A 26,103-nucleotide genomic window follows, 5' to 3' on the forward strand; every position below is an offset into this window, starting at 1 on the left:
GAAATAAGGCAATTTCCAACAGAGATTAACAGTCTGAAAACTTTCTCACTTTTGGCTAAAAAAAATAAAAGACTCCTAATTTCAAATCAAAATCAGCTATGATAAATAGGAAGGTAAATGTGCAGACCGTTTTGGGATTTTTTTAAATAATTTTAGTAAATACTGTAATGTTTTGCTTAAATGTAACTCAGAAGAGGAAAAGTTTTAATTTCCCACCTCAACTTATGCTTGTTTATTGGTCTTATTTGGCTTCAATACATAACCAAGTATAAACTGTAGACTGAAAGAGGATATCCTTCGAACTGCAGTTCTCAAAAAGAAAGGACTGGATTAATTTTAGCATAATAAACCAATAAATAAACATACATTCTCAAAAAAAGGTCAAGAATTTGTAAGAGTTTTGCCAGGTACTAACTTGTTTTGGGTGTGAGGTAAACACTCAGCGCGGTAATGGCATCATTTGAAGGATCGTGATAAAGCTCAGTTACAAGAAGATCATTATCCTTCATTCGCAAAGGAAACTTCTGCATATCTAAAAAACATATTGAATATTAAAATATGCATCTATTTAAAATTTTAAAAGGTAATATTTTATTTTTAAAAAATCAGTAAGTAGGACCAGGCTAAGTGTCCATAAACTTACCTATGTAATATATTGATCCATTGTTACATCCCAGTAGAAGGAATGAGCCAGCAGTGTCGTAACTCGTTATAGGAACAACATCTTGAACCTGATATAGGAATATTATTATTAGATGTTAGATATTAATTATCATTTACATTTCCTGCTCAATTTCCTCAAAATTTTATTCTTCTAATAAAACAAAACAAAACAAAAAACTCACTGGGGCACCTCGCTAAGTCAGTGAAGCATGCGCCTCTTAATCTTGGTATCATGAGTTCAAGCCCCACACTGAGTGTGGAGATTACTTAAGGAAATAAAAAAAAAACCTAATGATCTAAATAGGGCTTAGAAAATTATTTTCTTTACACACAAACACATTCCACAGGGAACTCTGAAGAATTACCAATATAGTTCCTTTTCTTTTCTTTTAAAGATTTTATTTATTTATCAGAGAGAGAGAGTAAGAGCGTGAGCACGTGTGCCCAAGGTAGCACAGCAGGAGGGGGAGGGAGAAGCAAGCTCCCCACTGAGCAGGGAGCTGGAGGGGGAGCGGGGAGGCTCAACCCCAGGACCCTGGGATCATGACCCGAGCTGAAGGCAGACAATCAACAATCTGATCCACCCAGGTGCCCCCAGTATAGTTCCTTTTAAAATTAAAAAAAGTGTCATTTCCAACAGCAGCACTTTCCTTTCAGAATTCTGATGGATTATCTCTTTTCCCTGCACGTGACTGTGAGCTCCCAGCACGCATTAAAACTGAAGGCCTAATCAGACTGGTTCCTTTCCCCTTCTCTCTCCTAGAAGAGATTAAAGGGTCTGCCCAAATTCACAGAGTAAGTGGGGAGAGCGTCAGAGCTAGAAAACAGATGATCGCCAAGGGCACTTGCTCCCTGGATAACTGATCACCGTGTCTTGGACAAGGTGGTATTTATTCTCTATCTTCATTCCTTCCGCTGAAGATCTTACCTCTGCTTCCTAGGAAATGGCAAGATAAAAAAAGTCCCTTTAAACTTTCGTTTTTTTCAAGTACTAGAATAAAAACATCAGCTTCCCAAGCAAATCCGTCTAGTTAAAAATTAAAAACTGCCTATATTTGTTCTACCAGAAAAGCAAAGGGCACAGTTTTACTACAAAACAGAATAACAAACAAACAAAACATGTTTTTTAGAGCAGCGGCAATTAAGTAAGATCAACATGAACCTTCCCTCCAGAGAGCCAGGCAAGAGATGCCTGTGAACTTCAGAGATGACACAAGTGAACGGTTTCCCACGGATCAGGTACTGGCCCAGAGAACAAGTGACTAACTGGACCGGATGAGGGATGTGAGATACCACACTTACTCTACAGGAGCTCGTAAGCTTGAGGGCAAGAAAGGGAAAGAACAATCACAGTGTGACGGGCACTGGAGTGTGGAATGCCATCAGAGAGGAGGGAGGATTCTCTGCTCAGTCCTGTGTGGGGAGAAGGGCAAAGCTCAAGGAAAAGTTCAGAAACGAAGTAAAACTTCAAAATCGAAGAAGTCAAGCATGAGGTAGGTAGGGGAAGGGCACATCTGACAGAACACCAAGTGTATCCGCGCACCATCTGGGTCCCTTCTAAATAAAAGGAAAACATTTAACCAAAAGCTAAAACTTGGAAGTAATGACTCCTATAAAGCTGTAGGCACATGACCCTCGCTTCCATGTGAACCTTCTGGTGTCATACATAGAAACAGCGCAAAGATTCAATTATTACCACCGCCTGCACTAACCCCAAGGTCAGGTTTCTGTTTCATCAGAGCCAACAAGTTTTGTAGCAGAGCAACACTGACAGCTTTTCGGTGATATGAGTAAAGATGTCTGAAGAATGGAGGGAAGGCGACTTTAACACCAATGACCAGTTTTCTCATACCAAGTTCATTTTTTCAGTTCTAGCACTCCAGAAAGAGCTTCAAGTGCTACCCCAGAATCTTCAGAGTAGGAGGATGGGACAGAAAAGGGCATGAGATTCCTCCCCCTTGAGATCACCTTTTCGATGAAAGAGGCAGCAGCCTGCAGCATCCCATGGCACAGCTAAGACAAACATTTCTACCATTTGTTCTCTGGAAAGATGGGCACTAGGATTAGAGCCTTCCTACTTCACTTTCTGCAACCCTTGACCCCAATCCTGCTCTTCCTTCAGTACAAGAAGAACAGAGAAAACAGAGGATTAGTATGGTTACAGAGGAGTTAGGACTGAGTTCTTCTCTCCCAGCATAAGCGAGAGTCACTCATTCTGTGCCCTCTTCTTCTAGATACAACTTCCAATGAGAACCTGAGAAACTGCACTGATTCAGGTATCTGACTGAGTCAGGATGGTCACCAACCTACAATGCAAGTGGATTTTCTCTCTTAAGATGGCACACAGTGATAACCATTATTTCTTATGTACAAAATTAAATGATACACAATTTGAAAACAGTCTTTAAAAAAAAAAAATCCATCTATGTTCCCAAGCAATTCAAGGTCCCTAATCTTTCAACCACAGTCTCTACCTGGATAATCACCATTTTTTTTTTTAAGATTTTATTTATTTATTTGACAGAGAGAGAGACAGCCAGTGAGAGAGGGAACACAGGCAGGGGGAGTGGGAGAGGAAGAAGCAGGCTCCCAGCAGAGGAGCCTGATGCGGGGCTCGATCCCAGGACCCCAGGATCACGCCCTGAGCCAAAGGCAGACGCTTAATGACTGAGCCACCCAGGCACCTCATGGATAATCACCATTTTTAACAGCATGTTTTAACCCTCATCCATTACTTATTAAATAATCACTAATTTAGATTGACCAGCCTATCAATTTCTTTGCTGATGTTTATTTCATTCCAGTCCTTCCCCTTCAAAGTATAAATAAATATCTTTCTTATCAAAGGACATTTTTTTTTTTAAAGTTTATTTATTTATTTATTTTAGAGGAGGGAGAGAGGGAGAACATGAGCAGGGGAAGGGAGAGAGGGGAGAAAGACAGAATGGGGTGGGACAGACTCCCCGCTGAGCAGAGGAACCGGATGCAGGGCTCAAGCTTAGATCCCAAGACCATGACCTGAGCCAAAATCAAAACGGATGTTTAACCAACTAAGCCACCTAGGTGTCCCAAAGGGTATTTCTTTAGTGGCTCTTTCATTGAAGATTGTAAGTTTAAACAAACAAAAAAAAAGAAAAAACTGAAACATCTCTTTAAAAAATCATTTTTTCTTTTTTCTTACCCAAATCAGATACAATGATTTTGTAAAATTTTCATTAAAATCTTACCGGGGGGCGCCTGTGTGGCTCAGTTGGTTAAGTGTCTGCCTTCAGCTCAGATCATGATCTCAGGGTCCTGGGATCAAGCACCGCGCTAGGCTCCCTGCTCAGCAGAGAGTCTGCTTTTCCCTCTCCCTCCGTCCCTCTCCCTGCTCGTGCTCTCTCTCTCACTTACTCCCTCTCTCTCAAATAAATAAAATCTTAAAAAATAAAAGGAAAAAAAAAAAGTAAAATAAAATCCTATTGAAGCTGTCCTAGGGAGCTTGGGTGGCTCAGTCGGTTAAGCATCTGACTCTTGAGTTTGGCTGAGGTCCTGATCTCAGGGTTCTATGATGGAGCCCCACATGAGGCTCTACACCAGGTTAGGAGTCTGATTAAGATTCTCCCTCTCCCTATGCCCCCCCCAAAAATCTTACTGAAGCTGTCCTAATAAAACACCAACAACAATTTCACAACAGCTTGGAGAACTTAAACACACACACACACACACACACACACACTCACTCTCCCTCTTTCTCTCTCTCTCCCTCTCTCTCATTCCTCTGATTCACATACTTCAAATCAATCTTGATTATACCACAGCTGTTCTGGGTACTTTGCACGCTATTCATGGGCAGAACTGCTGCTGAAGGTTATATCAGAACCTACTCAGCCAGGGTCACAGCCCTCCCAGGAAGTCAGCCTCGGGTCACAAGTGTCTGGTGGGATCTGCGTCTCAGACGCTGAGATTTCATTACACACTATCTCTGCTCTGCACTACAAGGAAATTCATCTAGCTGGTCTATAAGGCTTGTTTGCTGCATGAATGCTCAACTTTCCCAAGGTCTTCCTGAAATGTAGTAACAAACCTACTCTGTCAGATACAGTTTTCAATTCATGCGTATACCAAGCAAGCAGCAGGTTATACAGGGAACTAAAAGCTTAAGAATAAAGGACACTTTGGATGCTAGTACAGTTTTCAGGATCCCAAAGATATGAAAACTTTAATACGTAGTTTTGAAAACATCGGTAAAAAAAACAAAAAAGGTAATGAAGAAGCATGTTCCTTCAGGAGCCCAAATTTACCTTAGTGGTTTTACAGATAGTATAGCTTCCCCCACCCACTAAAAGCTCAGACTTGACATAATTAGTCAAATAACCTATCTGAAAGCAGACCTTCCATTAATCATTAAAATTCACATTCCTCTTTACAGAAGTATTGCCAGCTGAAGAATCCTTCTGATCAACTTTCTTCAATGCTTTAGATCCACTGATCTACGCTCCTTTCCTACACTCCTCGGCCCTTTCTTACACTCCTCGGCCCGCTACTTCTGTGGTTACAACAATTATTCCTTTTGCCATGCCTATATGGAAGGCCCACTCTAGCTAATATTTTTTTCCCCCACAAACAGGACATCTATCCCTCATCTAAGATAAAGCCTAATTTTCTCTGATTCTAACCCCTTTCATTAGAAGTCTTTCATTCTCTCACCATCGGCCCGGAATCTCAGGGGCCATAAGATCTCGAGAATGCTGCTCCACAGCTCAACTCATCATGACATTGAACCACCATTTATTTCTACCCAGACTGTAACTTCCAGATCAACCCATCAGCTCCGCTGAGGATCTGGGCATGTGGATCACAATGTACTTTGATCTTACTCTCTATTACTCTCCTGGCACCTTAATGTACTTATTACACTTACACTTCTCTGAGTCCTGTAGCCAATACTTTCATCTTCAAGTCGGTTCTCCATTATGATCACTGAGAACTGTCCCAACTCCAAAATCTTAAATTTTTGACCATAGCTTCCTATCTTCCCAACAATTCTCATTCCTTTCGAGTCACCAATCTGCTTTAACATCCCTCCAGTCCCGACATCCCTGTGTCCTGCTCTGTCCACCCGGCACCTCCTCACTTCCTGATCTCACAATTTCGAATACTTTGCATCTTTATGTTTTCTCATCCCTTGGTGTGTCGTATCTACCTTATTACATCTCCAATCCTGATCAGGCCAATACTGTTCTTCTTTCTCTCTTGCTCCTGTTCTCGGCACTGAGCACTACTGGAGAAACTCCCTTGGCTCTATCACCCAAGTCCACTACAAACGTACGATTTCTCATCTCCACAATCCTTGATACATACAGCCACCTGGTCTTTCTCTTCGACTGAATATATGTTCTTCAGCACTCCTTTCTTACTCTTCCATCAGAGCAAGAAGTATCTCTAGTCTCTGTTAGGCAAACCCCTCTAAACTGTTTTATATCTCACATACTCCTGATTACCATGGGACTAGAAATCATCTCCATTCTTTCACTCTTCATGTGCTTTCTCTGACAACTCCCCCCTCTCTGACGACAAGCATGCTCAAGCTTCTCCCATCCGAGAGAAAAACATAAAGCACTGATCCTTAAGCTATTACTTTGTTTCCCTGCTTTCCTTCACCAAACTTCTTGAAAGGTAAATCTGAATTTGCTGTCTCTAATCTCTGATCTTTTAATCCCTCAGTTCCCACAATCTGGCTTTCTCCAACCAAAACCTAATTAACTTAATTAGCAAACTATATCCTAATGTCATTTCTCAATCATATCACAGATGTCCCTTTGTGGTTTCCTATGTTGTCCCCTTAAATGCTAATGTTTCCCAGAGTTGTAACTTTTTCTTCCTACATACAACCACTTAACAGAAAACCTTATCAATTCTTATTTTTCAGTTATCACAGGAGTTTGTGGTCTCCAAATACTTCTTCTTAGTCCCTTCTTTCTTCCTAAATTCCAAAAGGGATGCTCCCAAATGCATACTGAACACCTGCACTCGGACACCCATAGGAGAATCAAAGCAAACATATGTAATCAATGTAATTATTCCTCATACTGTCCCCCACCATATCTGCTTCTCTTCCTACGTTCCCTGTCAATTTCTTACTATCCACCTGACTGCCAAAACTAGAAATACATCTCATCTCTCTCTCTCCCTCTTTAATTTTCCATCCCCAAACCAGGTATCAATTCTGTAACGTTAGGAAGGCTTATGACATATTTTTCAAATAGCCTCATCTTTGCCATCTCTACCACCACTGTCATTATTCAAATCTGTCCACTTCATTGCTGCATTACTCCCCTCACCTCCAGTCCAGCTTTCATACTGGTTACCCACCCCTCCGTAGCTTCCTAAAACATGGATCTCATCATGTCATTCTCTGCTTAAAGTTCTTTAACTTTTCCTTTCTCCTTCAGAATTAGGTACTAACCCTTTTATACTCTTCTTCTTGTTCCTGTCAAGTACTTGAGATCATTTAGCGTGTTATCTTCTCTGAAAAGGCTCTGTATTTTCACAAGGATCTGCGCTTCACTCAGGAAACGAAGTCTGCCTGGACTACTATTCCCAAAGCATTGAACTTAAAACATTTCAAAGAAATGAAGAAATGTCAAACCACAGTGTAAATTCTCATTTTCCTAAGTAATGTAAAATTCTTGAAAACATAATCAAATCTGTATCTAGAAGTAAATTACCACTAAAATATATACAATATTCTGTGTAACCAAAAACAGAAACAAAAAAATGGGCAGAGGATCTGAGTAGACATTTCTCCAAAGATACACAGATGGCCAACAGGTGCATGAAAACATGCTCAACATCACTCATCACCAGGGAAATGCAAATCTAAACCACAATGAGTTATCACCTCACATCTGTTAGAATAGCTATTATCAAAAATATAAGAAATAACAAGTGTTGGCAAGGATGTGGAGAAAAGGGGGTCCCTCATGCATCGTTGGAGAAGGTAAACTGGTATAGCCACTATGGAAGATAGTAAGGAGGTTTCACAAAAGATTAAAAATAGAATTACTACATGATCCAGCAAGGCTACTTCTGGATATGTATCTGAAGTAAACGAAAACACTGACTCAAAAAGATATCTGCACGCCCATGTTTACTGCAGCACTATTTCAAATACCCAAGATAAGGAAACAGCCTAAGTGTCCATCAATGGATGAAGAGATAAAGAACATGTAGTATATATCTACAATGGAATACTGTTCAACCACAAAAAAATGGAAAGAAATCATGTCATTTACAATAATATGGATAGACCCTGAGGGCATTATGCCTAATGAAATAAATCAGACAAAGGAAGACAAATTCCTGTGATCTCACTTATGTGGAACATAAAACAAAAGAGCAAACAAAACAAAACAAAACAAAAACCAACCAATAGATAAAACAGACTGGTAGTTGCCAGAGGCACGGGGTGGAGGGTGGGCAAATGGGTGAAGGGAGTCAAAAGATACAAACATCCCCCCCACCAAAAAAAAAAAAAAAAAAGTCGGTGCCCAGCTGGCTCACTGCAGACAGCATGGGACTCTTGATCTCAGGGTCGTGAGCTCAAGCCCCACACTGGGTATGGAGCCTATTTAAAAAAAAAAAAAAAGGTACAAGCTTCCAGTTTTTATAAGTCACGGGGATGTAATGTCCAGCATGCCAACTATAGTTAATATTGTATTGTGTATCTGAAAGTTGCTAAGAGAGTAAATCTCAAAAATTCTCATTACAAGAAAGAAAAAACCATCTAACTGAATATGGTGAAAGATGTTAACTAGACTTATTGTGATCATTTTGCAATATACACAGATTATCAAATTATGCTGTACACCTGAAACTCATAATAATGTATGTCAATTATACCTCAGTAAAAAATAAGTAAAACAGACACTATGCTTTCACAAAAATAAAGCAAATACACAATCAGCACGAGTTTCAGAAACACTTTCATTTCCGTAATATGCTTTAGTTAAAACTAACCTGCCAGTGCTGAGTGACAGCATTCCACACTCCCACTTTCCCTGTATGACTCGTAGCCACCAACTGGTTACCAATAAAGAAGAGAGCATCTACAGGAACGCCAAGGCTGAACACTCCTTAAATGATAATAAAAAATAAAGAGGTTAAACAGTCACTATCTTTAGAATTAATCAAAATCCAGATTAGAAACATTGTGAAGGTGACTAATTTAAACTTGTTTTCATTTCCATAAGTTATATGCTAGACACTTTGGGGACCAAAAGTAAGAAACTCCAGTAAGCTCTTAAGCAGCTTGCACAACTCCTAACACAGATAAAATCTGCCCTCAAGAATCTCACGCTGATAAAGCACCTTATTATCTGAAGCTTTGGTTCCCACACTTGGGTGACCATCAAAATAACCGGGTAGATTTACAGCGAGCAAAAGAAAAAGAATCCTAAGATTCTTCCCAGGCCTGCTCAATCGAAAACCCACTACATTTTTATGAAATCTATAGGCGATTTAGCTACAGCTTGCTAATGAACTGGGTATCTGGGAACCACTGATCTGAAGACACATATTGGGCAGCCTCAACTATCTAGAATGTTTCTAGAAATCTGGACACACACACACAGATAGAAAATAAAGCAGCAAGAAAGCTTAATAAAAATACAAACATTCAGGCCTTTACTCAGAAATTATTTTAAACTCCTTGTTTCCCAACACTGCAGATCTCAATTTAATTCATTCCAAAGGCATTATACTAGGCTATGGGATTAAACAACATGAGAAAGCAGGATATTACTAGGGACTTACGGTTTAGTAGAGGAAAAAATGCAAATAACCAATTATAACATAATCCAACAATAGCTGAAGGATGCACAAGGTCAAGCAACATCCAGAGGAGTAAAGGGGGATAAGAAAAATGGGTTTGAGGATATTTCTTAGAAAAGAAGCCATCTGAGTTGAGTTTTTTTAAAAGGTGAATAGTTCATCAAATGGGGGGTCGGGAATGGGCAAGCCCAGGGAATCGAAGAAAGAGAAGACGGAATGTAAGTGAAGGAGGTTTTAAGAAGCAAATATCCCACATTGATAGCAAAAGACCCAAGAATATTTAAAGGAGAGAATTCTAGGGTCACCTTGGTATGGCATTATGGCCCTTCACATTTGTTTCTGGACAATATATAATAGTAAAACATGATGCATAAGGCTTTGAAGACTCATGGGAAGGAACAAACCAATTAATTCCAAGTGCAGCATATATTAAAAGCATAAGCCAGAAAAGATAAGTGATTTCTTTTGACTCTTACACCAGTGTAGCGTATTTCTCTTTCCATTCAGAACTTTACTACATATAAGACAAAACCAGCAGCAATAAAAAACACTTTGAAAATTCTTAACCAGAGTGCCAGCTGGCTCAGTCAGCGGAGCGTGACTCTTGATATCGCAGTTTTGAGTTCGAGGCCCATGTTGGGTGTAGGATTTCTTAAAAATAAAATCACAAAAAAAAAAAAAAAAAAAATCTAAAAAAAAAAAAGAAAAGAAAATTCTTAAACAATCTTGAAAAACCCAGGCCCCTAGCAGGAGGAAAACTGATATACACTGGGCAAAAAGGGAGGAAAAAAAATAGGTTAGAATTGCTAAGAATGTTTTCTATATATATTTTCAATTTATATATAAATGTGCATTTATACACATGAATACACCATCTCAGCCCAACTAGTTAACCAAAACAAAACAAAACAAACAAAAAAAAAACCAGCAAAAGAAAAAAATAATACACAACACACACAAAACGCTAATAAACTCTTTGACCAGATTGGCTGAGAAATAAACTTGCCACCTCAGAGCAGAAAATCATCATTTCACACACGATTTTAAGAAGTCTTTTAATTTTGATGCCAAACAATGGTTCAGAACATGTGAAACCAACTATATTCAGGACTATGGTCCACGTGAAAGGCAGAAATAAAAACAAGAAAACCAACTAACATCTAACATTACTCTAGAGAAGGATGAGGTTCTGGGAAATCAAGGAAGACATTCTGAATGATCTCAAGAAATTTAAAGTGTCACTCCTACTTAGGCTCAACAATCTTGGCCACTATCCACAGGGAAGACACAGTATAAGTAATGACAGGTTCCTGTCTTCGGGGACCCTTCAGCAGAATACTGCTTATAGCAGCAATCCTGCAGCACTGCCTCATACAAGTTATAATGAAAGGAGCTCAACCTCTGGAGGAGCTCTATCATGGACATACCAGCCCCAGCAATTTTCTTTGGCTGGTGTTGTCAAGTTGGGAAGAACATCTGTAATAATAAATGGTTTCTTTTACTGGATGTGAACAAATTACTATGTACCATCTCATAATATAGCTGCCTACCTCACGAGCCTTTGAAAACAAAGCAGGGCACAAAATCTCCTTCACTTACGGGTATGTTACAAGTAGCTACTTGAAAAAAGGCGGGGGGAGAAATCACCACTTATTTTCTCTCTGTATAATCACCAGTGTATCATAATTTGAAAATTTTAACATTAAAACTTTTTTCCTAAAGTTGTTAGGGAGGACTTCCGCTGCCAGCCATGACGGGCTAAAAACAGCATCAGATTATTCCTTAGGGGGCAACAACAACAAACTGGCCCAAATACATGAGGCAGCTGTTTTAGACATTGGACAACAGGCAGCAGAAGACTGAAAGATGGGAAACAGCCACGAGAGGTCCTGGATTCACCCACAGAGAGGTGAAACTCAAGTGCAGACTGATGCTCTCCCTGAATGGAAGAGACGGAGATCAGAGCGCACAGCTGCCAAGGTGGCTAGAACTTGCGAGCAAGTTAGAAGGAAGGCGGCACCTGCACCAGGATGGAGTGGGGATGGCAGAAGCTGCACAGGGGACATCAAAAATGTCTCCAGACATTTCGACATACCCCGAGGGTTTCCTATACCTTGGCAGACACCGGACTGCACCTGGGCAGGAGAAGCATCCCCCCAAAATAGAAGAGAGAGGCTGTCACAGGACTGAGCGATGAGTGGCAATAACAGAGTTTACACAGGTAGACGCCAGTAGTTTCATCTCAGTGAGAGTGGAGAACCCTTGCTGAACACCTCAGACATTCCTCAGTAAAGACTCCAAAAATGCAACACTTTAGGAATAAGGACCACACCCTTGAAAAGGAGCCAAGCCCTAAAATAAAAAATTAAGCAGAGGGAGGCCACCTCCTCTTAACAAAGCATAACAAGCCCAGCAGGATCAAGATCCTCCCAGGACAAAATTCACCTGGACAAAATTCACATACTTTAAAGGAAGACAACATCCCAAGCTCCCTACATAATGTATCATGTGTATGTCCAGCAAATAATCAAAACTTCCTAGACATGTAAAGCAGAAAAATGTGACCCAAAATAGAACTATGACATGATCCAGATATTGGAATTAAAGTAAAAAAATAATGAAACAGCTATAATGAACATGTTATATTTAATAAAAAGCAGACCATAATGAGTAAAAAGATAAGAAATCTCAGCAGAGAAAAAAACTAAAACGGAATTGAGAGTTTAGAGCTTAAAAGTCCTATATCACAAACAAAAAACTCACTAGATGGGCTTAACTACAGAGTGAATACTGAAGAAATTAGGTAAAAAACATTAAAGACAGATCAAAAAATTTACCTAAAGAATGAGGAGTAAAGAAATGGAAAACAATAACAAGACAGTGCTTCAGTGATCTTAAGGCCAATATCAAGTGGTCTAATAGAAAACTGAATCCCAAAAGAAGAGAGAGGGATAAGCCTTGGAGTGGAGTGGGAAAGTGAGAGAGCGAGGGAGGAAGACAGACACAACACTGAGAACTCCCTTAGCTGTGTCAATCAAAAATGTCTCCAGACATTTCCACATGCCCCCTAGGGGATAATATTATCCCTGGTTGCAAACCTCTAATCTGGAATATATAAAGACATATCAATAATAGGATGACAAACTCATAAAAAGAGAACAATGACTTAAAGACATTTCCCAAAGGAAATAATACAAATGGTCAATAAGTACATGAAAAGATGCTCAGTATCATCAATCAACAGGGAAATGTAATTAAAACTACCGTTAAAATCACTGCACATTCATCCCATACACTGTTAGCAGAAATGTAAAATAGCACAACTGCTTTGGAAACCAGTTTGTAAGTTTCTTATAACATTAAGCATAAACTTTTCATATGATCCAGAAATTCCACTGCGAGGTATCTACCTTGAGAAAACATATCCAGAAAACAAAGAGAGAAAACATGTCCAGAGAAAGACTTTTTCTTGAAATCATAACACCTCTGAATTGGAAATAAACCTAACGTCCCTCAAAAGATAAACGGATAAACAAATTCTGGCATGCTTTCAATGGAATATTACTCAGCAATAAAAAGGAACAGACCACTGATAACATACAACAATAGGGAGGAATCTCAGAAACACTATGTTAAATGAAAGCCAGACACAAAAGAATACATACTACATAATTCCACTCATGAAATTCTAGACAAGGAAAATCTAATCCATGGTGACAAAAAACCTCAACTGTGTATACAACGAGGTTTACGCTGAATACCTGCTCTCCTTTTGGAAATCTGGACTCTTAGTATGTGCTAGGCAGAGGGCGCCTATGTGATGAGCCTCCAGTAATAAACCTGGGCACCAACTCTAATGAGCTTCTCTGGCAGCCACTACACAGGTATTGTTACAATTCATTGCTGGGGAAATTAAGCATGTCCTTTAAGACACCACTGGAAGAGAACTCTTGAAAGCTTATACCTGGTTTCCACTAGACTTCACGCCATGTGTCTTTCTGTTGATTTTGCTTTGTATGTTTTTGTTGTAATAAATCATAACTCTAAGTAGCTCTTGCTGAATCCTGTGAGTCCTCCTAGCAAATCACCGAACCTGAACTGCTCTTAGGGACCCCTCACACAAACACAATTCTGAAGTTCAGAGGAAGGGTCCAGATTAGATACATGAACATGCAAGTCATCAGCACACATCAGAGTCCATGAGATCAGAATAAATACAGAGGAAAGATGAAACCCAAGGACTGAACTCTGGGGCACTCCAACATTTTGAAATCAGTCAAAGGAGAAAGAACTAACAAAAGGAACTAGAAGAAACAAAGAGGTAGGATAAAAATCAGGATTACAGGGTATCCTGGAAGCCAAAGAAATAAAGTCCTCAAAAAGAATCATTAACTATATCAAATGTATCAAGTGACAGCTCTAAAGTTTTAATAAGATGAGACTAGGAATCGATCATAGGATTTAGCAGAGTACAGACCACAGGTAATACTAACAAGAGTAGTTTTATGAAGTGGTGGGGGCAAAAGAATGATTACAGCAACTTCAAAAAAGAACCGAAGAGGGGTGCCTGGGTGGCACAGCGGTTAAGCGTCTGCCTTCGGCTCAGGGCATGATCCCGGCGTTCTGCGATCGAGCCCCACATCAGGCTCCTCCGCTGGGAGCCTGCTTCTTCCTCTCCCACTCCCCCTGCTTGTGTTCTCTCTCTCGCTGGCTGTCTCTCTCTCTGTCGAATAAATAAAATCTTAAAAAAAAAAAAAAACCGAAGAAGAGGACACAGAAACAAGATCAGGTAACTCCTATCTTCTGCTTTAGGAAAACAGAAACACAGAGCAAAAACTGAAGAGTGTAGTTCTTGCTGTTATTCTTAACACAGAATTACAGCACGGTTGTGTGCTGGTGGAAATGACCCAAAGAGAGTGAGAAGTTTTTAAAATGAAGGAGAGAGAAGAAAGTTACTGGAACAATGTCCTTGCATACGTGAAAGCAAACAGGATTTAGTCTACAACTAAATACAAGGAGTTGCCCTTAGATTAAAGCAGAGACAATTTAATCACAGTAACAAACAGAGCAATAGAGTATATGGGCACAGATACACACAGATGGCCACATAGGATATGATTTTCTCTATTTTCTCAATGAGAATGACAAAGTGTTGGAAGTCTAAAGAAAAGGAAAACAGTGGAAACAGTCATTTAGGAGAGTGACAGAACAGACAAGAATAATGCAATAGGATTTCTGGATAGCTTTTAAAGGCCCACTTGAGGATAGAGGTCATGAATTGAGACTAGGTATTGTTTTGTGTGTATGTGCGTGTATGCACTTCTTTTCCCTAGTCATATTTAATCGTTCAGGTGGAAAGGTGGACTTGGCCAGGGTTGGGGTTTTTCAAGGTGAAAACAGCAAAGAGAGTGGTGCAAAAAAATTGAGGCTCTGTGCTAGTGTGAATGTAAAGACAAGAATCTAAACCTGATAAAAAGGGAAGTGATAAGTAAAGATCCCAGTAGAGTTACAGAAGTTTTTGAGCTGGGGAACCAGAGCTGGTAACTTCAACAGAATAAAGGATAGTGACCCAGAAGAAGCTGAAGACTATACAAAGTACAAATCCAGATGGCATGAGATTTGAAATTTGGGGAGGGAGGTTGGCTGGGAACTTGGGAGAAAAGGGAAAGAAAATAGAACAATAATTCTCAAAGTGTGGTATGTGAGTCTCTGTGGGTCTCTGAAGCTCATTCTAGAAGTCTAAGAGGTCAAGACTATTTTATGTAATATTAAAGAATTATTTACCTTTTTTGCTCTCGTTATCTCAAGCGTGTACAGAGCAGTCTTCCAGATGCTACATGACATGATGGGGTCATCATTATGACAGCTAATAGAATCTATGTATTTATTCTTATGTTTTCTAGAATTGTCTATGTTGGTAGCTTTAGGATATAACTAACTTTGTAAGTTTCCCCAAGACTAACTTAGTTTGTTCTAAAAACTTCCACTATGGTCTTACTGGCTGTCTCTGGTTTTAGCTGCTATAATCTCTGCAACCACATTTTTGTCCAATAAATTATTTTAAAATCCAAACTTTCCTTAAGCCTCCAAAGAAACACAATCAGAAATAAGTACATTTTGCTGTGTTTTGCAATACTACTATTAAAAATGCTCTAGAAACTTCCATTAAGTTCTTTTTTTTTTAAAGATATTACTTATTTATTTGACAGAGAGGGAGCAGAAGCAGTGGGAGCTGCAGGCAGAGGCAGAGAGAGAAGCAAGACTCCCCACTAAGCAGAAAGCACGATGCTGGACTCGATCCCAGGACCCTGGGATCATGACCTGAGCCAAAGACAGATGCTTAACTGACTGAGCCACCCAGGTGCCCCAACTTTCATAAATTTTTAACATTAATCTGAAACTGTTAAAATATTCTAAAATAAATTTATTCTAATACATTTTCATCTACTTATTGATGATTTTTGGCTTCAAAATGAAAAAATTAGAGCATGTGCCTGCTCGACCCACAACTGCACCATCGAAGCCTAACGGCGCTTACAAATACCTATATGACATGGAAGGGCGACTGGGCCAACACTGAGCCAAACAGGAAATAAATATCAGAAACAACAAAAATTATCTTTGCCTCAACTTTACAGATGTTGATCACTTGCCTTATTTGTGCCCATGCAACAGGACACTTTTGACTACTACTGTAATGCCAGTTGTGGTTTCACGGAGACCAAAATATTCAGACTTTAAAGAAAATAAAACATTTTAGATGAAGATGTGAAAAAGTCTTTAAAACCCAGAAACTGTTACAGAATTTCACACTGGGAATGAAAAAGACACTGAAACACCTTACAGGGTAAGTTACGACACCGCACCGGCTGGAGGGGTGCGCACAGCTGCCTAGAGGCCAAGAAAACCTTGAAGACGTGACAAAGCCGAATGCCTGCGAGATCAAAAGTCAGTACAACAAATCACCATGCTGCCACTCCCTGAATTAAAGATTTGGCAGACGTGCTACCTTGTCAACAGGACTACATTTTTGTCCTACAAACAGATGAATATACAGTTGTAGCTGACCCTGGTATTTTGCTTCTATTAATCTGGCATCAGCACCAACCAAGCATTAAAGATCTTGTGTGTGAATGTCTGGCCACAAACACATGTGGTGTTGAAATATTCAAAGTGTTCAAAACTTTTATGACTCTCGGGGCGCCTGGGTGGCACAGCGGTTAAGCGTCTGCCTTCGGCTCAGGGCGTGATCCTGGCATTGTGGGATGGAGCCCCACATCAGGCTCCTCTGCTATGAGCCTGCTTCTTCCTCTCCCACTCCCCCTGCTTGTGTTCCCTCTCTCGCTGGCTTTCTCTATCTTTGTCGAATAAATAAAATCTTTAAAAAATAATAATAAAAGAGTCAAAAAAAAAACAAAACACTTTTATGACTCTCACGCTTTACCCTAAATCATCCGTGTGGACATCTGCACTGATGCTGCAAAGCAATGTGGGTGAAAATGGCAGGCACCTTAGCACAAACGAAAGGAGGGGCACCAAACTACCAGCAATCATTCAATTCTTCTCTGCCACACACTCTCAAAGAAAAAAAGACCAGTTTAACTTCAGAATGTCCTTGATGAAGCAATGTGTATAAAAATTTGTACTGACTAAATCTTAATTGAGTAAATACTAAATCTTAATTTAGTATGTATTCTTAATATTCTGTGTGACTAAGTACTATGTGTCAAGGAAAAGCATCTTCTCGAATGCTGGAGCTGAGACTAACCTAGCTATTCTTTTCACAGAAACCATTTTTTATTTGAAAGGATGACAAACTATTCTAGCTCAGATTTGAGTATTTGGTAGATCTTCCTCAAAACTGAACAAAGTAAGCTGGTTATTTCAATGATAAAAATTCAATGTTTCAAGTGCAATTTAGAATTCTGGAAAACTTTTATCTGCCACAATGAACGTGATGGTTTCCCAATACGTAAGAGTTTAGGGATGTGGTCAGCAGTTATAGTAAGAAGTGTGATTTTGGGGGGTTTTTTTGGATATTGTACAATGAAAGATATCAACATTTGGAAGATCTATGTAACTCAGTAAACCAACATTTTCCAAATGACTAATGCGTGATGTCACAAAATCATGCATGGATAAAAGATCCATTCAAAGTATAAAATAGACTGATGAATTTTAATTTAACAGAGTATGCAAAATTCACTGCTATGATTTCAAATGTTTAGAAGAGTAGCAAAAAAGAATATCTATGGTTATCTGAAAAGTACAAAAATGTTTTTTCAACTACATATCTGCGTAAAGCCAAATTTTCTTCATAAAGTTCAACCAAAAAACATAATGCAGCACACTCAATGCACAAACAGGCATCAGACTCAATAAAATATTAAAGAGATTTACTAAACTGTAAACCAATGCCACTCTTCTCACAAATGTTTTTGGAAAACAAAGCTATTTTTCATTAAAATGTTTTTCATGTTACCGTGCAATCGGTTTATTATTGCTATTTTAAAACTAATTAATACATATTTATAAAAATTTCAGTCTTAATTCCCATTGTGATAAGTAACAACAGATATAACCTACACAAGCAAACTCTCTGAATAGTCCTGAATGATGTTTTAAGAGTACAAAATAGTTGGGAGATTAATTACAAAGTAATTAAGTTCTGAGAATTTCTGGTATAGAAGCAACAAAGGAGGAAAAGGAAGAAAGTTATTTACCCTATCTTCAGGCCCTGTAGTATAAGGAATTGAAGAGAAAGCAGTCCTCACTAACTAGGATCCAGGAAAAGCACATTCTCATAAAGTAGCCAGGTTTCAGCTGGAGCATATTGGTAAAAAGATTCTACCGCCTCCTACCGCCTCTCCTAAAACACCAGTTTTTACCCCCTCTTTACCAGATCTTTTCTCTCATACTGAGTGGTCCTATTATCACTGAACCTTGGAAAGGTGATATAGCAGCTCTCCTAAGTAACAGTCCAGGTCAGTTCTTATAAAGATGGGCAATCCCTCTTAAACTTCAGAATATTACATAAACCAGCAAAATGCAGCATAAACAAGGTTTTCCCTACCAATTTCACTTCCACTCCCTCCGTCTTGGACACTCCATAAGATGATGCTACTCTCTGAGGCAACAGCAACCATTTTGTCTTTGTCTCCATGTGGACCTCCAACCACTTTTGCATTTAAAGCTACTCGTTCAATAGTCCAATCCAAATATGGGCTTGTAAACACTTGTTGCCATCCTGAAGACTCTTTGATTCTGTTAAGTAAGAATGGAAACATAGTTAGACTCAGCAGCAATTAAGCAAATACAAAGGAATGTACCAAAAAATTTAATCATAGCTATATTTATTAAATATGAAATTTTGCCAATATATTTCCTCTACAAAGCCAGAACGTTATTCCTAAGCTATTTTATATTTACATACATAGGCCATAAAAACCACTTAAAAAGAGACCAGAGTTCTGTATTGCTCCAAGGAAAAGTTCAGAAAAGTCCTTCAAATTTGAAAAAGGTTTTAACAGCTTAAAAAAAAAAAAAAGTTAGATCTTTCACTTTTCTACACAGAAAAGCACTAGTATCATTATCTATGGATAGGAATGGTCAACAAAAATCAGAATTTTAGGATAATTATTATTCCTTTCAGTTAATTAATCAGTTATTCAGTTATTAACTGAAACTATCAGCAATCAACCTACTATTTTTTGGTACTTCAGTTGATAGGGGTGAATAGTCTACCCAGGTAAACCAAGATAAAGGAATAATCTGGTATACCATTATGCATTCCAGTATCTTGGACAATCAAATGAATAAAATGTAGAATTTTGGAAACCCTTAGATTTTAAAGGCTTCTTCCTAAATGAAAAAATTTCATGAGCCTATTCATTCCCCATAAATAAAGGTCTACCAGAGTTCAGATTTGCAGTTAGGTGAATATAAATGTTTTACTATTTCTGATAAACATACCAATAAATTTTTAATAATTTTTTCTGCTTTATCTGAATTTAAGTCTTTCAGACGTGTATTCTGTGTGACTATATAGCCACAGCCTTCATACATTTAGAACTTAGAGTTATGCAATCACAACAATGAATGACATAAACTTTAACTACGGAGTATCTATTTTTAAAGTTACACCAAACAAATATGCAAACAAAATTGTAAAGCTTTTACTTGCCTTACCTTAAGAGAAATAAACACACACGAGGAAAATAAGTACTTATTTATAAACCACCTGACATATTCATCACAAAAAACAAACTTCAGTATTCATAAATGATGGTTACCTGAAGACCTAAATGGAATCACTTTAGCTTCATTTTGTTTAAAAATGTATGCTAAAGCATGGTGCACTGGGTGTTATACGCAACTAATGAATCATCGAGCCTTACATTGGAAACCGGGGATGTACTGTATGGTGACTAACATAATATAATAAAAAACCATTAAAAAAAAAATGTATGCTAAATTAATACAATCATAATTCACAAAAATATGCAATTTGGCCTTCTTATTAATTTCAATAACTAATGGTTTCCTTAACTTCAAAGGAATACATAGAAATTGTACAATTCTTTTTAAGAAAATGTACAATTTTTCCTAAGCATTATACGGTCTGCAATTACCCACTTCGGCCACCAGATGGGATCATGTGTTATGACAGACAAATAGAAATAATCATTTACTAAACTCTAAACATTTACAAACATTGAGATACGAAATATAGACCCTCTTAGGAACTGCCAAACTGGGCATAAAGCAGGGATTGCCAGCACCTCAAGAATAATGACAATACACTGCTACATGGACGCAAACATATACCAGGCTCGCAACAGTGTTCAATAAAGAGATGCTGTATTGATTTAATGAGGTGAAAGATGTGAGTTTGTGATCATTAATTTAGAAATATAATAAAATTGTATGTGATCTAATCTTTTACAGAGATCCTACTTCTGAGTTGTCTTTATAAAAATTAGGATATTATAAAGAGATGCCAAAAAGCGTAAGAGAATCAGGACAACATATTTGAAAGTGATTATAACAATTAGAAAATCTAACTCAACTGACATGATACTTACTTTTGTTTTTAAGTTAAAATTAAATACAAAGATAAAAAAATATATATGCTTTATGATTTCCCATACAATACAAAACTGAAAATATGTAAAACAAGACAGAATGAGCTCTGAACAGCATTCCATCTCCTTACTCCTGCCCACTGAACCAACACTATGAAATCAGCACAGCGATGCAAAGAATAGGATTATCTTCTACATTATAATCTCAAAAAAAATATAGTGAGGAGTCATGACCAACATTTTGAAACTTACTACAAACATACTGTATGCCAAATTGTATGGGAATAGACAAAATATATCAGAAAAGCAGGAGTCTCAAATTAGATCCAAGTATACATATAAACATAAAGCAAAATAAAGGAGGGCTTTCAAATTCAATGCAAAAGGACAATTTATATGAAAAGTAATCAGAACATAATTAGCTACTACCCACATGGAAGAAAAGAAATAGATTCCTAAATCACACACCATAAACCAAAGTAAATTCTACGTGGATTAAAGATCTAAAAAGAAATGCAAAGCTCCAAGAGGGCAGCAATTTACAACCACTCTCTGGGGCGCCTGGGTGGCACAGTAGATTAAGCGACTCACTCTTGGTTTTGGCTCAGGTCATAATCTCAGCGTCCTGATGTGGAGCCCCATGTGGGGTTGGGCTCTGTGCTCAGCATGGAGTCCTCTGGAGACTTCCCTCTCCCTCTGCCCCTCCCTCTCAAGCTCACTCTCTCTCTCTCTCTCTAAGTAAATAAATAAATATATATTAAAAAAAAGGAAACAACTACTCTTCATTAATAAAGATACATAAAAGTAAAACCTGAGAATGTAGAAAATTAGTGAATCTAGGTGAGAACATATAGGGGTTCCATGTCCTATTTCATTTTTTAGGGTTTTAAATTTATTAATATAAAAAGCTGTGGAAAAACAACTCGTGGAAAAGATTACACTATTAAAATAATTTGACTATTTCTTTTGAAATCTTTTTACTGCCACTGTGTTAAATGATTTAACTGTACATGAGGAAATGTAATATATCCTCAATTGTTTTCCTTTGTCACTATCCATATTAGTCTGTCATCAATGACATCCAGTGAAAGCAAAGAAAGGTCATGGTCAAAAGCAAACGCAAAAAATGGAAAATAAAACAACATCCTTCTTGTATTTGTCACTCAGTGAGTAAAATTTTGTGCAATACCGCATGTCTCTGTTTGGCAAGTAGCAATCTTCAGCACTGCTGAGTAATAATGTAAGTTATACCTGGATAGCTTATTATAATTGTTTCATAACTCCTCTGTAATTCCTTATCAATAAAAATGTGTAGATAATATTTAAGCAAATTAAAAAGTAAAGTCTTAAACAGTTTTCTCAATTTAGATCCATAGGTTAAGTTCAAAATACTTCCTAAAAAAAAAATCCTTCTTTCAAATCGGTCTTGCTTCACATGAAAGTCGTCCCCCAAAGATATCACCCGAAGTCATTTCCATAGGATTTACTAATTAAAATAAAAACATAGAATGCTCTCAAAATGAAAAGTCTGCACTGAATCCCTACTGCAATAAAACTATAAAGCAAAGATGACCATTACAAAACGCTCTTTCACAAACATGGCAAACCTATCAAAAACTTATTAGATTAAAAAAATATATTTGGGATTCTTTAAAATATATCTGTAAACTTTAGAAGACATTTTAAATATGTTTAACCTATTGTGGCTATTTTTCTTATCTAAACTCAATAGTGATAAAATGTTTATACATTCTTTTACTTTTCAGCAATTAAGTGGGATCATAGTCTAAGCTAGAATATCACGACCATTTATATGTGCTTCTACACCATTCTCTGTCATCAGTAGCATTGTCTACAGTGATTCTGAACTAAGAATCCTACCCCTTCCCCAATTTAAAAAACAGAATCACTGGTCTACACTCTTCCTCATTCTCTTTTAGTTCTGAGAATGCAAGAATTAATAAAATCAAACTACCTTCGTGTAAGTCTCACACATTATAGGTATTAAACTATATCACTTCTGCCCACAACTGTCTTGCTTCTCTACCTCACTCCCAACTATTTGGTAGTCATGACCAATGTAGACTCTTACTACCCCCAACTATAGAGTACAAAGGACTGAAATCATTATAGACAGAAAATCACAGGGCTCACATTAATAATACTGCCTAGCCATTTAATACAACAATTATATGATTCAGAAGCTGTATATAATAAGCAAAAAGAAATAACTTCAAGATACCTCAGTTATGTCACAGTTGATACCAAGTGGGATATAGACAAAGGCTATCAGTAATACCTACCAAATTACATACAAAAATAAAAACAAACTAAATCTAGTCAAGAGATACAGAAATGGGTAAAATATGCAGAAAAAAAATATGACTAGCAACTCTTAAGTCTATAAATATAAAATCACAATTATTAAAAACTACTCCCTCTCCACAAGCAAACAATTATTAATTATACAGTACCTATAACACACAGCAAAATGGGCATATGCAGCTACAATCCAGTTGTGATGGCCAGCGACTATTAGCACCTTTCGGGGATCCACAGGAAATCCTGTTGGTTTTAGAAAAACAAATATTTTATATTCTAAAGCAGGGGCTAGTAAACTATGGCCCATGGGCTGATTCTAGTCTTCTGCCTATTGGGATCAATAAAGTTTTGCTGAAACATAGACATGCATATTTGTTCACATGCTGTCCTTGGCTGTTTCCATGCTGCAATGGCAGAGGTGAACAGTTCTGACAGAGCCGAAAATGTTTACTATCTGTTTCCTTACATAACAATTTTGCCAATCCCTAAAAGTTGAGAGCAGATTATGTTCAATGAGACTTTTCAAGATATAAATGTTAAAAAGAAAGTTGAGGCAAAGATTACATTTTTAAAAAATACTCAGTGTCACTCAGAACTAAAAACATATGCATTTTTCTCTATTTCTGTGGTCTTTGCCTACCTAGCCTAACAGTCTCTTCTCCAGTTCCAGAGAGAGCAGGCGCTCCATTTCCCCGAGCTTCACCTTCTGTGGAATTCAGTCCATTCCTAGAACCAGCAGAGGACCTAGTTGTGTTGTTTATTTTACGACTAGGAATGCCTATAAAAAGAAATAATAAGATAAATTTATTTCTAAGTTCCACCTACCAAAAATTTAAAATTTCACACTGTAACAAAGAAATATACAAACGTGAATTTCAACATAGCCAAAACATATCTTCCAATGTAGCAATTTACTGCAAATAATTATAAAAACAATAAAATGAAAATGAATTAAATACTTTCAACAGATTTCTGATATTTATCATGTCATATGTGAAAAATAAAATTAAGATTTATCATATTATATTCCATTTCTATCTAGCTCTAGGTTAGGGAAGTCAACCATTAATTCATTCAGTCTATCATCAGTGTTTACATTTATAGTACCGTTGCTTTGTGTGAGGTACAACTTACTCATGGAAACTTCTTTACAGCTGACTGTCAAATGCCTTTTGACAGGGGAGTCTTTTTTGGAAGGAAATCTTGCTCAGAATCCCATCTTAACACAATTGTAAAGGCAGAACTTTCCTAACTGACCGAGGTGCGGGCAGGGATGACACACGCTTCACCTGCCTCTCTCCTGTACACTGACCTACTTCTGCAGAGCTCCTGGGGTTCTACAGAAAGGACAAATGACTGACAACCAGTGCTCTACCACTGAGGTTGGCAAACTACGGGCCATGGCTGTTTATGTCAGTAAAGCTGTACTGGTCCTATCTACTCATGTCCGTGGAGTGTATGGCAGAATTGAGTGGTTGCCCCACAGATCTTGTAGCTCACAAGCCTGTCTGGCCTTTTACAGAAAAGAAAAAGTCTGGCACATCCCTGCTCTAACATACAGTATTACTCCTGTTTAAATTAAAGTTCGCAACATTTCCAGTATATTTATACGAGAGAAACTCGATAATCAAAAGAGATTTTCCTATATATATGTTTGTACTTGTTTACTGATTAAAAAAACATTTTTTTAGGGGCGCCTGGGTGGCACAGCAGTTAGGCGTCTGCCTTCGGCTCAGGGCGTGATCCCGGCGTTATGGGATCAAGCCCCACATCAGGCTCTTCCGCTATGAGCCTGCTTCTTTCTCTCCCACTCCCCCTGCTTGTGTTCCCTCTCTCGCCGGCTGTCTCTATCTCTGTCGAATAAATAAATAAAATCTTTAAAAAAATTTTTTTAAAGACTAAATAAAGTAGAAGTACCTGGTGGAGGCAAGTAACCATGAAAAAGGACACTGCCACAAGATGAGCGCTCCAATTCTTCACATAAGAGAAGCCTTCTTACTAAAAACATTTCAAAGCAAACTTGTCAAGAGTACATGCAAACAGAAAAACAGTACTCCATTTTTATTTTCTCTAGTTAAAGAGGATAAGGGAAATGTTTAAGTTAAATCAGTGGACAACATCTATTTACTGTGAAAAACCACAAAAAGTAAGCACACTGAACTAGCTCATCAACAAAATAGGACCTGGTATAAAATATATTTCATTAGGCAAGTTTGCTACACAAAAGGTCAAGTCATAAATACAAAATATCAGGACGACACATACCTAATGGAGTGATTCCATAAAATTCTGCTTCATGCCTGAGAACATTAATACTCACTCCCCTACAAAAAAAACCAAATAAATGATATATATCCTCCAGCAGCGGCAACTTGGATGATCATCTGAAGCAGAAGGAAAAAGTACTAGGTTCTTAATGTGAACAAAGTCATAAGGCTTTAAAACTTACTTTTCTCCTAAGATCTTTAGTCATTTTAAGAGGTCTAAATAAAAAAACTGCATGCCAACAAAAATATTTCCTTACTTAAACACCATTCCTCTGTAGATGAATTGGGTGACTGAGAGATGAGGGCTTCAAAGGGCTAGTATAAGTAAATTATCAAGAAGTACCTAATAAGGTAAACAAGAGTAGAAATCATTCTTGTATGGCATTAACTGCTTTTCTGTTTTCATAATAATCATTTCTAAATGTATTTTAAGCTCCCCAATTACACTGTGAAACTCCCTACAAGCATGATCTACTTCTAATTTTGTATCCCTCACACAGCGTTTGTATATAATAATTAGTAATAAATATTTGTTGAACAAAGAAATTCAGATAAATGGTTCTCTTCTCATTAGAACAAAAATAAAAGCAAAATATAAAGTAAAAGGAGGGGGAAAAAAAACTAGCTTTAGAAAGGCCTAGGCTAACCAGAAGATGTTATAGTACATTAAGTAATACGAAAACAAACAGTAAAAAGAACAGAAGATTAAGAGTTTACAATACTAATAATTCATTTTAGGTTTTAGTTGTAATTTGCCCTTACTTAAAAAATATTGCCTGGGCAGAATCACTACAGATCTCATGGAATTAAAAGGACAATAAAGGAATACTATGAACAACTCTATTCCCACAAATTTAATAACCTAGATGACATGGACCTGGACCAATTCCTTGAAAGACACAATCTGCCAAAACTCACGCCAAGAAAAGAGACAATCTGAGTAGGCCTATATC

The 26,103-nt window shown here is 37.7% G+C and overlaps 1 protein-coding gene across 3 annotated transcripts in view; it reads right to left on the reverse strand.

Moving 5' to 3' along the window:
* Positions 1 to 26,103, reverse strand: part of KCTD3 (potassium channel tetramerization domain containing 3) — a 51,708-nt gene that overhangs the window by 14,481 nt on the left and 11,124 nt on the right. For 2 of the 3 annotated variants that reach the window (XM_045809586.2, XM_045809585.2), the window contains exons 5-12: positions 25,149 to 25,207; positions 24,801 to 24,881; positions 23,524 to 23,661; positions 23,036 to 23,126; positions 18,551 to 18,741; positions 8,665 to 8,780; positions 644 to 731; positions 416 to 532 (exon numbers count right to left, since the gene is read on the reverse strand). In XM_045809586.2, coding sequence (XP_045665542.1) covers positions 416 to 532; positions 644 to 731; positions 8,665 to 8,780; positions 18,551 to 18,741; positions 23,036 to 23,126; positions 23,524 to 23,661; positions 24,801 to 24,881; positions 25,149 to 25,207 — 881 coding nt within the window. The remainder of the gene's footprint in view (positions 1 to 415; positions 533 to 643; positions 732 to 8,664; positions 8,781 to 18,550; positions 18,742 to 23,035; positions 23,127 to 23,523; positions 23,662 to 24,800; positions 24,882 to 25,148; positions 25,208 to 26,103) is intronic. The other variant, XM_045809588.2, reaches the window with a different exon arrangement.

Source organism: Ursus americanus, chromosome 2 (genome assembly GCF_024610735.1).
Source record: "Ursus americanus isolate L20-20 chromosome 2, mUrsAme1.1.p, whole genome shotgun sequence".
NCBI classification, from domain to species: domain Eukaryota; kingdom Metazoa; phylum Chordata; class Mammalia; order Carnivora; family Ursidae; genus Ursus; species Ursus americanus.